The sequence below is a fragment of the Gambusia affinis genome, linkage group LG05 (assembly GCF_019740435.1).
Source record: "Gambusia affinis linkage group LG05, SWU_Gaff_1.0, whole genome shotgun sequence".
NCBI classification, from domain to species: domain Eukaryota; kingdom Metazoa; phylum Chordata; class Actinopteri; order Cyprinodontiformes; family Poeciliidae; genus Gambusia; species Gambusia affinis.
In genome coordinates, this window is record NC_057872.1 from 11728804 (window position 1) to 11746715 (window position 17912).

General features: G+C 35.7%; 1 protein-coding gene across 1 annotated transcript in view; it reads right to left on the reverse strand.

Annotated features, from left to right (window-relative positions):
* The window catches only part of cdkal1 (CDK5 regulatory subunit associated protein 1-like 1), a 186802-nt gene that overhangs the window by 61983 nt on the left and 106907 nt on the right, over positions 1-17912 (reverse strand). The window contains exon 10 of the mRNA XM_044117411.1: positions 12640-12785. Within this exon, the coding sequence (XP_043973346.1) occupies positions 12640-12785 (146 nt within the window). The remainder of the gene's footprint in view (positions 1-12639; positions 12786-17912) is intronic.

Sequence of the window (17912 nt, forward strand, 5' to 3'; positions counted from 1 at the left end):
CAATCGAGTTATTATCTTTCTTTTAGAAGAAATGCGCTGTTACAAAACTCAAATCGTCTCCAACTGTTTTTTGGACAAGTTCACTGTACTGCACTGGCCCTCAATAGCCACCAGAACTCAGTTCAACAGAAAAGGATATTCCTGTAACAGATGTGCCGCCGAATACTCCGAAGCGACTGCAGGATATGATCATGTCTATTTGAAAGAAAAGCTTCGATAAATGTTGGCTGTTCTGAAAGGAATAGCGTTTCCAGTGCCAGTTGTACAAAGTAACATGACTGGTAACAGTATATCATCATTGCAACAGCAGGGTGCACAAGATTTATACAGCAAAGGACTGTTTAAAATGCACCATTCTCCCTAGTTATATTGCAGTTGTCATAAATTCATGGTTTTTGTGTCAGCGTATTACTCAGCATGTTGGATGGAGACTCACATCAAAAATGCCGGAAGAGGATGTGGATTATAGAGTCCAAGATACCAAAGGCAAGAGTGCAAAAACAGATTTTTCATGACTGAATATAACTATCACAATATTTAATAATAAAAGAGCAACCTCGTGATTTTGTAACCTTATATTGATTGAGGGGGTTAATTTTTTTATTTTCTCCCACAGAAAATAAAATTTAAAAAAAAAACTACTTTTATCCTGTAAGTGAAAGGAGCAGCCTTCTTTAACCGTAGAGCAGTAAGGAGCAAAGTTAGCAATCTTCATAAAGGACTCATTAACACTCTAGATTTAAACACAATTATTGCCCTGTCTGCCTCATTGAACTGAAATAGTCTTCATAAAACAGACCATTTGATTTTAACTCTTTGTTTACCAAGGTCCCAACATTTTAATACATCAGTAGCATCTTTATTATTTGTTCAAAACGTGAATGTTTAGACAAGTGTCTTTGTCCTTGTAATGTCACAAGGGAGTGAAGAGTTTTACAGAAAAATGAACACAGAGAAAACAAAATGAGAATACATTGGTGGTGTAGTTAGGAAGGTGTTGTGAAGAAGGATGGGAAGAAAAATACAATCTGGGTAGGTAAATATTTACTCATTCGCATGTCAGAAGGAGAGCATGGCGTCCATCTGTGCTTCTCCTGTGTGCTGGATGTGTGTTCTCTGAAATGAAAATGTGTGGTCTGTTGCAGCGTGGGAGGCGGACAGTGAAAGGAAGTAACACATGGAAGTTAAAGAGAAAGATACCAAGGAAATGTGAAGGGAATGGCTTGAGGACATTCATGTATTTAACAGGAAAAAAGTTTTGAACAGATTTGAGTTTTTTTCTGGATGTTATTTGATGGCATTGCTAAGATGAGTAGCTGTGAGTGAGGCAGGAAGAATAGCATCCAGTGTCAGAGTGAATTTGGAAGGAGTCTGGATGGAGAATGAAAGAACTCTGGCATATTGTGTGAAAATTAAATTCACATTTCCCATTATCAGATGTGGCATTTCTGAAATTCCTTTCAGCTATACAACTCTCTTGCCAACAAACTTTTATAAACATCTGTGTACATGCATCCTATATTTTGTATAGTGAATCATTTAAAAAAAAACTTTATTTCTGTATCCATTGTTGTGTGGTTTAAAAGAAACTGGAAAACATTTAATACTGTTTTGTTGTTACGAGGTCAGAAATCTGTAAAGACATAAAAAAAGAGCCTTATAAAACACATATTAAAGTTTAATTTTCAAAGTCAAAATAGAAAAAAAAAACTTACCAAGTACACTGAATTGTTGATGAGAAGTAGATTAGGCAAAAATTGCATGTTTATGAGAATTGCAAGGTAAACAGAAACCCTTAAAACAAAAAACATTGACGCCCATTTCACATTTGCCAAAAACGTATCTTGATGATTCCAAAGATTTCTGGAAAAAACACTATATGGTGTGAAAAGACAAATAGGGGAACATTTTATAAAATGTACCTTCACTGCTTTTAAGTATTATAATGTTATACCTATAATAGCAGCTTTTATCATACAAAGCACATATCTGGTTCATGCAAATTAAACACAATAGGATCCTTTTTGGAAAAAAAAAGAAGATGAATCAGAGATTCAAGATGAATGAACACACTCAACGAGATTGTGGGTAATCATTCAGAGCCTTAAAAGTACAATTTACCAGCGGCATCTTTAGGTAACGGCACTGTCATGTCACAGCTCAATTTATGAAGCGAGAGATGGAGAGACAGAAAAAGAGGTCTGTCTGGTTATCACTCACTGACATGATGTAGGATGAAGTGGGAGGCAGCCAGAAACAGTAAAGGAGCCATCAGGTTTTGGAGCATATAATAAAAGTATTTCACAGTGATTAATGTCATCTAAGCAGACAGTAGTTCTTATTGTAATCCCAACATAAAATGAAATAATGACTTTAGATATTATAGTGGTAGGTGCCTGATCACATTGGGATGGGGGGTCAAGTTTTCCTCACAGCAGCAAGGACAGTGATTAAAATCTGTAATTAAATTATCAAAGCTTGCTGATTAACTTTTCAGAGAAATAGATAAAAAAAAAGAAGAAAGATAAGAAATGCATTAAATACGTAAAAGTGACGTATTAAGTTGCTTCAGTTGTCCTGAAAAACCATTCAATTATCAATATACAATCAACATTTCTTCTTTTTTTTAATTTTGTTTATCTTGAAGAGCATCCGATTGTGTATATATGTGCGTATGGGCAGTGTAAACATGCTGAAAATGCTGGAACTCTATTAAGTGAATGCCAGAGCTTTAAAGCTGCACTGTTAAATAATCTCGATCTGTCTATGTAGCAGGTCATTTGTAAAGATCGAGGTGGCTGCAGTGGGATGAATAGAAAGCAGAGTAAATAATGATTCAACCGGAGTCATCAGTAAACTTTATCATTTAATGAAACCGCCTGAACACAGCCGAGCAGAACTGCAGCTCAATTCCACTTGCGCGCGCACACACACATGTGCCAGTACAGACATACATCATTAGCCTTGGAGAAGGGTAATGAGAACACACACGTACACATTTCATTTGTCTGAGCTAGACGTAATGAGAGCCAAGACACCACAAATCCATCTACACACAGACGCTCACAAGCATTCATATAAAAGCATGAAGAGGGTAGCAGTGCAGAGACTTAAAACCTGTGACTGTCTGGCCTGCCGTTAAATGGACTGAACCTTTGCACTTCATTTCAATTTAATCCAACCTTCACTGGCATGGCAGCAAGATGTGATTCATCATTTCTGAGCTGACCCATGCAGGTATGCGGAACATCAAGACACTGGACAACTGCTGGACATAAAAGCCCTACCTGAATCTAATCAATGGTTGACATGACTTTAAAGTAGGCTTTGGTGTTCTTTTCATCATGCAGCTCACAGTTCACCCACATAAAGTTGGAAATACTGTTAATAACATACATCACTAAAAGCAAAAGTAACTTTTTTCATCTGGCAAAGAAAGATGAGTCAAAGCTCTAAAATGCTAAAAAGTCCAATAATTAAAAGTGACATTTTCAAAGTCCGAAAGAGCCTTTGATAAAAAGTGGATGCAAGTCAAGAGAATCACTGAGGTAAATGTTACGATAACAATTACCAATATTTAAAATGTGACATATCTGAAAGGCTTTTGGTTCTAAAGAGTAACTTTAGGGATTTATACTGAAAAGCTTGAAATAGTTTTTTCATTAACAAGCCAGTCAAAGTTAGACTCAACAGTTTTATTGCTTTAAATCCTAAATTAATTAAAAAAAAAAAAGTTTGACTTTTGATTAACAAAGAAAAAAAAAACTGGATTGTACTTTTTGGTTTTGTCGTAGTAACAAAAGTACAACTATAAAGATCTAGGTGTGTTATTTAACGCAGAGCTCAGACCAATACTGCACAGGGTTCTAATCACTCTGAACTAACTATTCATTTAATGAATCATTAAACCGATAGACCACAAGAACATCGCTTTGTGGTGTTTTCTTAAAATGAGGTTAAAACTTGTGGACGATAGCGCCTCTTAAAGATCATGACACTTCCTGTAAAATGCCCATTTTACTGGGTTTCCTTTTGCTTCAGCAAAACAGTGACAAAGAGGGTCGTTTGCCAAATTAGAAGTACTTTTTCAATATAGGCAAGTATTAAACTCACCTCCCATTAAGACTACATCCCTGCATTAAAAGTGTTTTATTTAAATTAGTCTGATGTAATATTCCAACCTTAGACATTATGTTTTCATTTAATATAAGCAGAATATCATATTTAAGAAGGGGTTGGACAGCAGTGCAGTTGGTAGAGCTGTTGCCTTGCAGCAAGAAGGTCCTGGGTTCGATTCCCGGCCAGGGGTCTTTCTGCATGGAGTTTGCATGTTCTCCCTGTGCATGCGTGGGTTCTCTCCGGGTTCTCTCCGGGTTCTCCGGCTTCCTCCCACAGTCCAAAAACATGATTATCAGGTTAATTGGTTTTTCTAAATTCTCCCTAGGTGAATTTAGAGAGACCAATTAAGTGGTTGTGTGTCCTGTATGTCTCTGTGTTGCCCTGCGACAGACTGGCGACCTGTCCAGGGTGAACCTCGCCTCTCGCCCAGAACGTAGCTGGAGATAGACACCAGCAACCCTCCTGACCCCAGTAAAGGACAAGGGTGAACAGAAAATGGATGGATGGATCATATTTAAGAGACAAAACTTTGAAAACATCAGTCTGTATGTATTTTACTTATATAATCTGCTTTACCTATTGAAGTCAGTTCCTAAAGTAAGTGATCTTTTCTATTACCGTCTAAACTCCCTATATTATTTTGTGTGGCGTCTGAAAAACTCTGCGTGAATTTAATGCAATAAATGATCTAAGTCAGTAGGAGGAAGTAGTAAAGAGCTATATATTTTTTTTCCACAACAAAAAGAATAACTTGTTCAGTTATACAACATTTTTTTACATTTTAACAAAATGACCAAGAAAAAACAAAACAAAACGATAATGGAGTTAAAGTTTTCAATATAATAAGAGCAAAAGTGGTGTCTTAGACATATCCATCAGCACCACAGGAACTATATAATCACTGTCTACTCATCCAGTAGTCCTGAGACGGTTGAGCACAGATCCTCTCCATGTGTCACTCTCTTACAGAAGAAGAAAGTGTGTTACTTAAAGTGGGAGTATTTTTCCAGCCTCTCTCTTCTGTGGTTAGACAGGAAGCTAACAAAGGTTTATAGATTAACAATGATCCCCTCGTGTCTCTTATCCTTTCAACAATGCTCTGTGTGATGCTATTTAGGGCTCCACAGAGAGAGCAGTGCTCTAAAGAGGATACAGCCGTACTCCTGATTAAAGGAGCATTAATGCCAATCTCAAGCTGAATGACAGAAGAGTTGTTTATTCAGTATTTGGAGCATCTGAATGTGCTTAGTTCTTTTTCATTTACTTTGGTTTTCATACAAGGTCACTACTTCAGAAAACTACTTAAATAATGCATTTTTTCAATTAAGTAGGTTCAAGTGTTTGAAAATAAGTCTTTCATCTTATAAGACTTTAAAATGAGGTTTCATTTTATTTTTATAAGTGGTCACCTTGCACAAATAGTAGATGCCAGCATTTCTTTTTCGCGCCAAAATATTTTTTATGGAACCAGACAATACTATTATTAAACTACAATAGTAGTTATTATAGAAATCAGTAACCTTTGAGCGAGTGAAACTGTTTTCAAAGAAAGCTCAAAAAGACAGCAGTGACTAAAATACTAATAAAAAAGAAATATGATGGCAGATGTAGTAAAAAGACATCCATTTTCTAGGTGAGGCAGGGAAATACTGACCTTGACTGAAGCCATGTGTATTCAACAGTTATTAATTATTTAATAAATTATATGATTCTGTGTTTGTTGGTGAAATAATTTATCTTTGAATTTAGCTGTGTCTAGTTTGTTAAGAGGACTAATACTTAAGTCAAACCTTCCAACTGTTTCCTGAGGCAGTCATTGCCAGGGAAACAGGACATCTCCGCCGTGGTTACCAGGGAGAAGATTAACACGCTACCTTGTTACAGTAGGTATAACAGCTGTACGGCCATTTCGGTAATATTTTATAATCCGATCACAACTTGATTGTATTTCTTTGTTTTGTTTTAATATGAGCAGACTATTTAGATTTTACTACATTTTAAAAATTGCCTTGTGTTCAAATTTTAAGTGTCTTTAAACCTTCTTAAGATGTACACAAATGAAAATAAACCACGACTGAACAAATGGATCAAGTATTCAAACAAACCTTCAACATAAAATAAATCAACCATTAGAGTTTGCCATATTTTGTCTGAAAGAAACTGCAAAAAAGATACATTTGGTTAAGAATAAAGAAGAGAAAAACAAATACGATGTCATAGTTTGGAAAACTGCAGACAGTGTGAGAAAGGTAGTGCCACTGTGCAAAATTAAACATAAACTCAGCCTTCCACAAACACAGATAACCTTCAGACTCCTGAGTGAAAACCGCATCAAAGGACCTAACTGATAAAAATGACAAAGACAAACTTTAGCAATTTGTTTGAAGACAATATTAAATACCACATTTTAAGATATGTGACTTGTGGAAAACATGTCATGAGTAAGACAAGCTATTAAAAACCAGCAGAGGTGATGACATCGTCTTTGAAATACAGAGGCTTTTATTTTGGAATAAAGCTGGTCAAGAACAGACTGGCGCAATTCAAGGATAAAATTATTTATATTCTTAGTTAAGTTGACAGTGTGCATCTTTTAGTTAGGTTGTTTTGCTGCCTGCCATTGGAGAGCAGTAGGAAATATAAAGTTTGATTTTAAAATGTCTGTTTCTCAAGTACCAACTTTACATGTGCCAACAAAACCACTCTGCTCATCTATTATTCCTAAAGACAGGAATGACTAGTGCTGTTGTCTGAGGGGCTTAATCAAAATGATCACTCTAATGAAGGAAAACTTAACTCCTGTAATTACAGAGAAGCTGCTTTTATTTTATGGCTGCATGTGTGTGGTTTATGGGAAGGAAATGAGGTTTAATCCAGAGGAAGTGTCAATAAGACAACAATGTGTTAGGAGTTGGCAGGAGTAATTATCCACATGCTGCTTCTCGCTTTACAGAGCACACCCTCGCAGATACACGCAGCTCGGTTTCAGCTCGTTGTGGAGTTAATGATTCGTCTCTGCTTGTTTCCTGTTGTTTATAAAGAGGGACCAGCTCACAATGTTGGGCTTACAGATATTCACATAAACGTCTGAAAGGAGGACGACGACTTCTTTCAAACAATCAAACTCTATCCACAAATAACATGATCAGGCTGAGCCACATTTATTACTACTTTACCATTATGTGAAAAGTTACAACACAAATACATATTACAAGTCTGAAAATAGATATTTAGGTTAAAATCTGAAGAGGGAAATATTAAATTCTGTTTTTGTGCTAAGAAAATATTCCTCTTGTCCTAGATGACTAAAGCAGTCTGTTTAGTCACAGCAAAAGCACGTACAGCAAACAGCATTTTAATTTAAAAACTGAGAGTCAAAACAAACACAGAAACCCAACGCTCCATTTACTTTAGTTGCTGAATCATCAGCTGGAAGGGTTCGGGAGGGAAAAGGAGGGTGCGATGTTGACAACTCCCGCCAGCATTCCAGGGTATCGCGGTAAACTCTTTTCGTTCGTTGCTCTCTTCCCGCCTCCTCACTTTGCCTTTGGGGGGGAATGCCTTCTCTCCCACCCACTATTCATGTGAAACATTAACCCTCACAGATACCCGAAACCCTCAAGTGTGTGAGTGCGTGCTATAAAGGTATCTTCAACAACAAACAGAGCAGAAGACTGTCTCCACAGTACACACACACACACACGACACTGTGTAGTCACGCTACTGATGCACGTGTCCTGCCATAACCCAGGGAGTTTTGATATAACCCTGTCACACCTGATGACTAATAGCAATGACTAATGAAAGATCACACGCACAGACAGGACACAAACAACTGTCTTGGAGCCTTGCGCTTGTCAAGAAGCTGCCGCTGCAGTCAGGACACAGAGACAAATCCAGACACACCAAGTTTATTATCAACATATTCTGCTAAGACTCACAGCGTCACTTTGGCTACTCATTCTGAGATGTTTTCATCAGCTGCATACCACTAATACTGAAAACAATCTTGTAGTCCTGAAGACAAGAGAGGGAAAACAACAGGGACTTTGAAAGAAATCAAATGAGTCAACATAAAGTTCAAAAACGATTTGATAAATTCTGTATGAAAAATGTGGATACATTTGTCTCTTTGACTAAATAAGCCTAAAACTTTCTGCTTTAGCTCCGTTACCAAATTACTTATATTTTTTTTGTCACTTTCTTGAAAATCATCAGTTTACTTACACCAAGGTTACCAGGACTTTAAATAATTTTGGAAAACCTAGATGATCATATAACGGCTTATTAAACCTCCGTGTTAAATATAAGAGAATGTTGAAACACTTGAGAAAAATAAAGAATTCAGCCAAAAATATCAGGAAGAGACTCGTGAACCTCCACAGTTCTGGCTCACCTTTGGTTAAAATTTTCAGATACCTGAAGGGTCCAGGTTTATCTGCTCAAGAAAGGTCCAGAAAATATACTGTCTGAGTGTGAATTACATAGTTTTTTAAGGACAGAGGCTGAAAGGGCACTAAGAAAGGCAAAACCTAAAAAAAAAATACACAAGGAAAAGGGCTTTTGTAGATATGTTTTGTGGTCCTGAAAAATTACAGAGTTTATCATAGTGGTCACTATTACAGTTAGAGAAAAAAAGGGGGCAGAGGGGGCATACTAGCCTGAGAAGGCAATTTAAAGTGTGAAATACACTGCAAAAACACAAAATCGTACCAAGTATTTTTATCTAGTTTTCTATGCAATTATCTTACTTCACTTGAAATAACACAAAAACCAACTTGTACTTAACTTTTAGCATAATAAATTAGCTTGTTTTAGGCAAATAATTGTTGAATATTGATTAAAAACACTAGTTCCATTTGCAGATTTTTTTCACTTATAAAATGCGACACACACCTTGTTTTCTTTTTTTTTTTATCTTGTTTTGAGAAGAGTATATTTTGCATTGCACGGAGTGGCAGCATAATGTGATGTGGGTTTAGATATAGGAGACTGGTGCACTTGCATAAAATATGTCACTATGAAGAAATAATAATATGCGGACGCAATAAAATACTGATTTTAGCTTATAAATCACTGAATGGCTTAGTACCAAAATACACTAAAGATCTGATATTGTTATATAAATCTTACACACCACTCATGTCTTCTTGTTCAGGACTGCTCTGCATTCACAGAACCAGATCCAAACATGGAGAAGCAGCATTCAGCTTCTATGCATCACAAATCTGGAATAAACTTCCAAAAAACTGAAACAGCTGAAACATTGAGTTCCTTTAGATCAAGGCAAGAAACACCAGCTCAGATCTTCCTTCGACCTTTAATAGCTGGAACACTGACCAAGATATTTGATGTGTATTGATGATTTTGATGGCATTCAACAAAATGTAATGTCTGTTACTGGTTTTTCAATTAGTGACTATATGAATGTTTTATGACTTTTTATTTTTGTGTTTTTAAGACGTAAAGCACTTAGTTGCTGAGAAGTGCTATACAAATAAACCTGATTGAACTCAAGACATCAGAGTTGACCTCAGTCAATAGGACGGTGAAACCCCAGGGAAATCCCAGACTAAAAGCCATTCATTGCCAGTGCATGCCAAATTATTATTCTGTACACTGGTGGAATGATTTTGTTCTTCTCTTCTTCCTCCTTTCAGCTTAACCAACCCTAAAATTCAAAATTAATACTGCCAGTTTCTGCTCCTCTGGACACAAACACAAGTCCTTCCCTGCACACAGGCACAAAGCTATTTTACTCCAAGTGTTTTATCTTTAGTCCCGGTGGTTCGAGCGTTTTTAATCCTGAATGAGAGTTCTGGGAAAATCTTCCCAGACATTACAGCAAACTATAAAATAAGTGTGGAAAATCCTCTGGCCATGTTCACACAGTCTGTAGCAGAGTTTTTCCACCCTAACAGGATTTTCACCATACGCCATTAGATAAATGGTGTAAATCCTTACATAATTTTATTTCAGTAAAGGATAGAGGAAATGATGGAAAAAGTGGAGCAATATTGGTGGAGGAGTACAAATTAACCATTCATTTTAATTATTAGTCAACCATTGTTAGAATTTTTCACAGTGGAAAATGCTTTGGTTGTAATAACCACAAAATTCTGTGACAATGTCATTTGAAAAATAAATGTAGTCTTTTCTCTTTTCAAAATTGCAGATTGGATGGCTTTAATGAGGTATTCTAGACACAGAGAAAATGAATAATGGCACAGAATAAAAGAAGCAGTGGAGGGAAAAAGCACCTTGAAAGTAAAGTAATTCTTATATTCCTAGGTTGTCACCACAGCACTAAGCTCAATTCCACTACCAATGAACTAAAAGCCAGAGAGACTTGATAATCAACACCCGTCTGTCTTTGTTTTGGATCCACAGCTATCTTCATACATATGGAGCTAAATCAGGATACCACAGGATATTTATCTTTCTGAGCCTTGTCTGCTTTTGGGTTACATTTTTTTCTCTTTTTTTCAGTTTCTTTCATTATCAATGAGGTATTATTTTGGCCTGCCTTGTTTTTATTATTTGTTAGAATTTGTGCAACTGGAAGGACCAAACAACAAAAAGTTGTAGGGCAAAGAAAGACTATAAATTAGTTTTGTTTTTTTAACAAGAGCTGTTTTGCATTTTCCTATAGTACTGTATTTCTCTACATGAATGCAATATGCCCTCATGTATTTCTGCAACTTTTGTAAACTCACTCAAACAGGGGTGCATGTATTTAGCTTGCCTGAACGTCTGGCCTCCCTCCCAGAACTTGAACTGCACCCCTGATAAAACAACAGCCACCAAATGGGTCACACCGCTATAAATATACGTAGTCAATTTTACTGAGACAACATCAAACATTCTTATTTGGATTTCTTTACGTAACAGAAGCAGAACACATGACAACTCAAAAAGAGGCGGATTACACTTCATATGTGGCAGTTAAGGGTGTTTTGTCTTTGCCCGTCTTTAGCGATTATTAGAGTTTTACAATGATAAACAGAAACCAGGATACAGGAATAATGCTTAGTTTTAACTCAAGTCTTTAAAAATACAGAAAGAGACATCAAGCACCAGCTGAAGATTTGCCTGAAAACAAGTACTTCATTTTAGCAAAACCACTCACAATACAGGCTGTAGGTCTATGAAGGAAAAAATTACTTCTCTATTCATTCATTTAAACACCAACCATGGAACTATACCTGATCTAAACTCTGCTAGTAGTTGGAATCTGCACAGATCATTTTCAAAGGACACACAATGACCTGAATAGCACTACTACACTAATGCCTGGCTTTATGTAATGTATTTTACATAATTTTGCTGGAGTCTAACCTACATGAGACAGTTACATAAAATCTATTGATAGCTGCTGCGCATGGATTTCAGTCACTTAGAGAAAATTCAACATATCCAAGACTACAAAGGCATGTGTGCACTGACAGAGAGAGAGAGATTTATTACTTACTTAGAAACCGTACTGCCCTGATTCACAGTACAAAACTGTGTACAAAACTACTTTCTTCAGTTATTTAACATCCTGGCATTGTACTGCAAGTACCTCAAGATTCTAACAATACTAATATGAAATTACACTGTTTCTATGGTCTGAGTTTCTTAAAAATATCTATAGCAAACTATAATTTATGACATGTTTGTTGTTTCTAGAAATGATGTAATCTGGCATTATAAAACCAATGACAAGCTTTCCTGTGTAACATGAATATGTGAAAGAAATACGATAAATCTCTTAAAGCATACATTTAAAGCATCTGCTATTTATTTAATATTCCACTGTGCCCTACTACAATTAATAATTATCATATTATCTGTTGTAAAAAGAGAGAATCAACTTTTCACTTTGAAGGCAACAAAATTGGCCTTCAAACTTTGTTTTTTTCATTCAGTACTTTGTGACTTTGCCTTTAATAGTGTGTTTAAAACTAATAAATTTGTTTACTGTGTGTTTTTTCTAACATGAAGTCAAGTATGTCAGGAATCCTGGCTCAACAAACCTGCAGTCATCTCTCCATTTTCCAATGTCAATTAAAAATTCAGATGTCAAGTGAAGCTTAGATAATTTGGTCAAGGAATCACATGTACATAGCAGAAAATTTGTAAATTGTAGAAGATACTGCAATTTCAAATTATACATGCTTTAAGATGCACAAAGTTTGCCTTGAGAAATAAAACCATAGTTTGGATGTCTAACTTATTACTAAATGAAAGCACCAGATGGTTTGTCATACAAAGCCACCTGGAAATTTGTCCTTGGAAAACACAAATGCATTCAAAACTTCAGCAAATAACAGAAAGAGTCATACTTCAATCACGTTCTATCTTCCAACTAGCAGGAAAAAAAAATTTAAATAACGCCAAGGTCTAACAAATCTTGAACATATTGTGTTTAGCTCAAGCAAAGCAGCGATATTAAATGTATACGTAGGCTCTATGTCTATAAAATCAGTTAAAAAAACTGAAACAAAAATGAGAAAATGTGTGGCGTATAAGTCTTACTTGTCTTTGAGGAAGTCCACAACTCTTCTGAAGTCATCAATGCAATATTCCCTCTTCATGTCCATCAGGACACTGTCTGAGGCCGACTGCACGGGAACATGAAGGAAGGCATAAACACGTGGGTGATTTAAAATCTTTGCCATCTCCTAATGGGATACACAGAGAAGGAGACAGGGGCATGAAAAGAAAATGGGAAATAAATTAGTAAAAATATTTTAAAAGGCGTTGTTAGTCTCACATTTTATGTATAACATGTAAATAGTTACTTATATCAATGCAATTTGAAAGAGTCCTGAGAAACATCCAATGTTCTACACACTATTCCAAATAGCCCACGCAGTTCCAAAGCAACCTAATTACCCTAATTAATTGGAAACAGCTGTCGCCATCAACAGGTGAAAAACAGTAGCTCTCTGCAGCTGGTTTGCTGTGAGTCAAGACGAAAAACCAAAGAGCTAAGCATCTGTGGGTGCAGTACAAAGCAGTAGTAAAAAATACAAGATCTTTCACACAGAGAATATTGCAGGAAATCAAAAGTGACTATTAAGGCTGATTGTGTAAAGGGTAAAATATCTGAGGATTCCCATGAAGGTTAATCTGAGGAACCCCAACCCCGACAGTCAAACATGGTGGTGGCAACTTGATGGCTTGGGGATGCTTTTTAGTCAATTTAAAAGGGAACTTAATCAAAGAAAATTGCATCATGGAAAAAGAAGACTACATCAAGACCAGCAATCTGCTGAGAAACTTGCGCTTGGGCAACTTTGGATGCTTCACATTAACAGTGGTGAATATAGTTTGTTAACATAAATATTAACACCCAATGTACAGTTATGCACTGCACCTCCTACTCCTAAAACACTTCTTGTCTATAAAAAAACAAAACAATGTAATGCACACTTTCTGACAGGGAGATACATAATTTGGGGCTTAATGGCAAAACTCTTCATTTAACCCACCTAACATAAAATCTTTCTTGGATGCTTTGGTTAAAAACATTTGACTGGATTAAAAGACATTTTCACTCAACATTCAATACATTCTATACAGAGATCACAGTTTTTCTATAGATGTATCGATATAAAACCTTTCTTAGCAGAAAACCATGACGGCAAAGTGCAACAAGAAATTAATTTGAATTAAGAATAGCAGAAACATAATTAACAAAAGAACTGCTTGGAAGTAAATTAAATTTGTCAAAGTTTGGCAAGCCAACATAATTTAGTTTTGTTTGTTGTTGTTTTTTTAACAAAGACACCTGCAATGGACATAAACATTTAACTAAAAATTTAAAAGTCAGTATTACCTAACTTATGATGTACATAATTTAAAAAAAAATAAAAATACTTTCTAATACAGGCATAGTACTTCTGTGCAGAAGCATCAACTAGAGGCCAAGAGGTTAACATTCTCACTAAGAGATCCTTGATTGTAAATAATTTGAGCTCAGAAACAGAAACTCAAATATTTCTATACAAGTTAATCACAAACCCCTGAAGGAGAAGAATTTAAAATCTCTCTCTTGGCTCATTGAATAAAACGAGAAGCTCCATTAACATTCCTGCTTCTTTTGGCAATCTTTTCCCTACAGACCTTCAATAATGCCTTCTCCTTTCAGTTTTTCATTTATCTTTTTTTATATTGCTAAAAGAGAAACAGCAGTGGGAATTTGTTCTACACCCAGCAGATGCAAAGTCCCAGGAGTCAAGGTTCTTCCTGCAGAGACTCTTTGTGTGAGAAACGCTGATAGCTGCTACTGAGAAATGCAGGTCCCCATTTCAAAATGATGAAGAAAAGAAAAGAAAAATACATAAAGTATATAATTAACCCACTGAAGATTTTGGACCCTGAGGTTTCTAACTGTTTTTACTAAGAGTTATACAAATACTTAAGGTATGCTTTGTTCTAGAGTTTCTTTTAAGTGAAAGAGTTACTTGTTGGAAAAAAAAAAAAACAACCTCAACTAAACACAGTAACATAATTAATTTGTAAAAAAAGTTACATATATTAAAAAAAATGCAGATTTTTCTCAGAGATGAGAATCAGACAAGAATGACAGAGATTAAAATTCTCGACATGACTTCAGCTGAGTAAAGTTAAGGTCTTGGAAAAACAGCTGAACTGTGGCATGAAATGAGAAGAGAAAACTTAATTTTGTGTTTTTTTGAGCTGGAATGTCAGGAACTTTAACTGTGACATAAGAAAACCAGCGGTCTTTATTTGATCATAAATCTAGCAAATGTAAATGCCTCCAGATGGATAAACAGCGGCCAGCAAAACCAGAGCCTGAGCAGTTTGATTCGCTCTTACACTTTTAAACACAATTATTACAGTTTTATTCTATCTTTTGTTTCTCTTTTACTCAAATTATTTCCTCTCTAAAACAGTTCGAGAGACCACAGATGTGAGGGATTTTTTTGTGACGGACATAATCAAGATGGTATCGTCATCATGCTAATCACCATAAGAAAAAGAAGAGAAAAAAAGAGAGTGGAGAAAGGAATGATTTAATGATTCCCCTACAAGAATATGCTGATTGCAGTCCATTTTCTCAATTAAGAGCTATTGTTGAACGCGCTCTCCTCCATACGAAGACACTAAAGCATATGTGCACAGGAACGCACACCCAGACACAGCTCAGTGGCAGCGCCACAGGGGGTTGACCGCAGGAAGCTCCAAATTAGAAAGAATTAATTTGGTTGGAAAATGGAGCTTGATTGGTGACAGAAATCAGGGTGCAGCACGAGAGTGAATGTGGCTGCACCATAAAAAAAAGAAAAATGTATGAAGCAGATTGCATTTTGGTGATTTTTTTAAGAGGTTAATTAAGCTCCGTATTGATTAGATTCTTTCTTCTAATTCTTATAAAAAGTAGAAGTCTTTTTGATGTCTTTAAATATCCGATGTGAAACGTGTGAAGTATCTTGAACCTTAAAACCACAAAAATGTGAAGAAAACAAGGAGCCATGTGCTAGACCTAAAATGCAACTCAGAAACAACCACAATCAATATTTTTCTATCTTATCTGGGTGCAATAAAAACAAACCACTCTTCAAATGGCAACACAATTACACTTGATTTGACTAGCGGTAATAACTGCTAAAAAGCACTTCTCTGTCTGTGTCTTTCTAGAGTGGACCGCATTCCATAATTTCTTGAACTAATTTGTCTATCAGAGACTAGACACATTCTAACATTCAGATGTTGTGGAGCACAGGTTTTTGCAGGTCATGGTATCTACATTGACACAAAACAATGCTTGGATTTTTTTCAAATAAAAGGTTAAAGAAATTTAGTCTTTCTTTAGAAGTTTCCAAACTCAGTAGAATCATCAGGTATTATATAAGTGGCAAGTACAATAGTTGTCAAAAGAAATCTCCTTTAATGTTTTTTTTTCTCTCTGATAAAAAAAAATAAATAAATAAGAATTCCACTAAAGCAAAAAAAACTTTCTTTATTGAAAGAAAGAAAATTTTTTAGGCTTCCATATCAAAGCCTAAACAATTTCACACAGAGTAAAATAAAATTCAAGTGGATACATAAAAGGAAAGGAAAGCTTATGTCATCAATAGTAAACTTAAAAATTGATGGAGGTGTTAAACTTTAAAATTGTCAGCATAAAGTAAAAAGGTCAAAACTCCACCAGCTAAAATATTTTATACTGAATGAATACTTCAGATTTTTTGTACCGATCTTCACACATCTCTTAAACACATTGCAATCACAGTATTAGTCCATGTCTTATTAGCATTAAGCAATGCGAGAAAGTGATAATTGTTGAATATTTTCCAACAACCACGAGTTTATACGTTGCATATCAGTGTAATATTCAGCATGTTTGCTGGAGTCTCTTGCAGTAGATTTATTGAGACCCACGGTACACTGCAGGGCCATTACTTAATCAGAGCTGGTGATAGGAACGAATCTTATCTGTTATTATATAAACCACCAGTATGGTTTTCCACAACCTAAAGGCTCTCTATACTCTGTATTATTTTTAGTTTTTTTGTGGACGGTTATAAAACATACACAGTTTAACTTGGCAAAGCTTATCATTAATGTCAATGTCCATACCAACATATATTTATTTATGCTGCTTTAAACAACAAATAAGGCTTGTGAATGTTTCACAAACTCTGTCAGCAGATCTCTCTACAGCAATATTAGAAAAAAAAATGGCAAATTTGTATTTTGCTGTAAGGAATAGCAGTAAGAAGAGGTCTGTGTGGTGCTTTGACCTGCCTTGTGTCCATAAGGAATGGCCAGAGACAGACTGGTCACGTTTTTATTAACATTGCTGGATTCAGGATAAAATACCAATTTGTTTGATCAAAACTTCATGAGAATTTTCACTAAGGTTAAGTAAGAGCTTCTATTCCAGTGTTTCTAAAATGAGTGTTCTGCTGCACAAATACAAAAAAATCATTCAGTATCACAAAGATTTTAAGTTTAACTGTATACACTGCTGCTGTCTATGTATTTGATTTATTCTCTGCGGAGGAACATCATGCAATCCTACTCAGGTTCTCTGGGCTTCAAAGGATTCTACTTGAGTGCCAACACATGAAATAGTTTACAAGTTATTGCAGTAGATGTAATCAAGACCAGACGTTTCTCTTCTATGCCTTATTGTTGGTTCAAATGCAAGACAGACAAAAAGAAAAAAAAAAAAAGAAAAAATTTATGGTTTGTAACATTTACATCTTTTAATGGACTTTGAAGTGAATTTACAGAAGTTATAAAGTGTAACCGCTGTGACAGAATTGTCTGTGTAGTTTTATTGCCTCTCGTCCAGACTCAATGGCTGGAAAACACGTCAGTCAATACTCCCGCAGTAGTAGGGATTACCTGCAGTATGTTAGAAGACTCAATTTAAAGGGATGGCATGGGGATGGAGCCCAGATTGGGAAAATAAAGTTTTGGGAATAATATTTAAGGCCACAAAAACTAAAACATGGCTCAAGTCTGCTAAGGAAGCATTATTTGTACATTTATAACCCATCCCGGGCATGTCTTTTTTTCTCTCACCTCTGTTATTAAGATTGCATTGCCATATAGATTAACCGGCAAATATTAACAGGGTTTATTTTGTGGGTACCTGTAAACAAAATGACCCTATGAACCATTCCCGTAACAGAAGTGTAAATCAGGTTGCAGCATTACACATTTCAAACACCTTGTGCTTCAATTTACCCTGGAGGATACAGCAGATCTGCAGCACCTCCTGTGATCCATATTAAATCTAAATTTCACTGTAAAAGAAAAAAATTAGC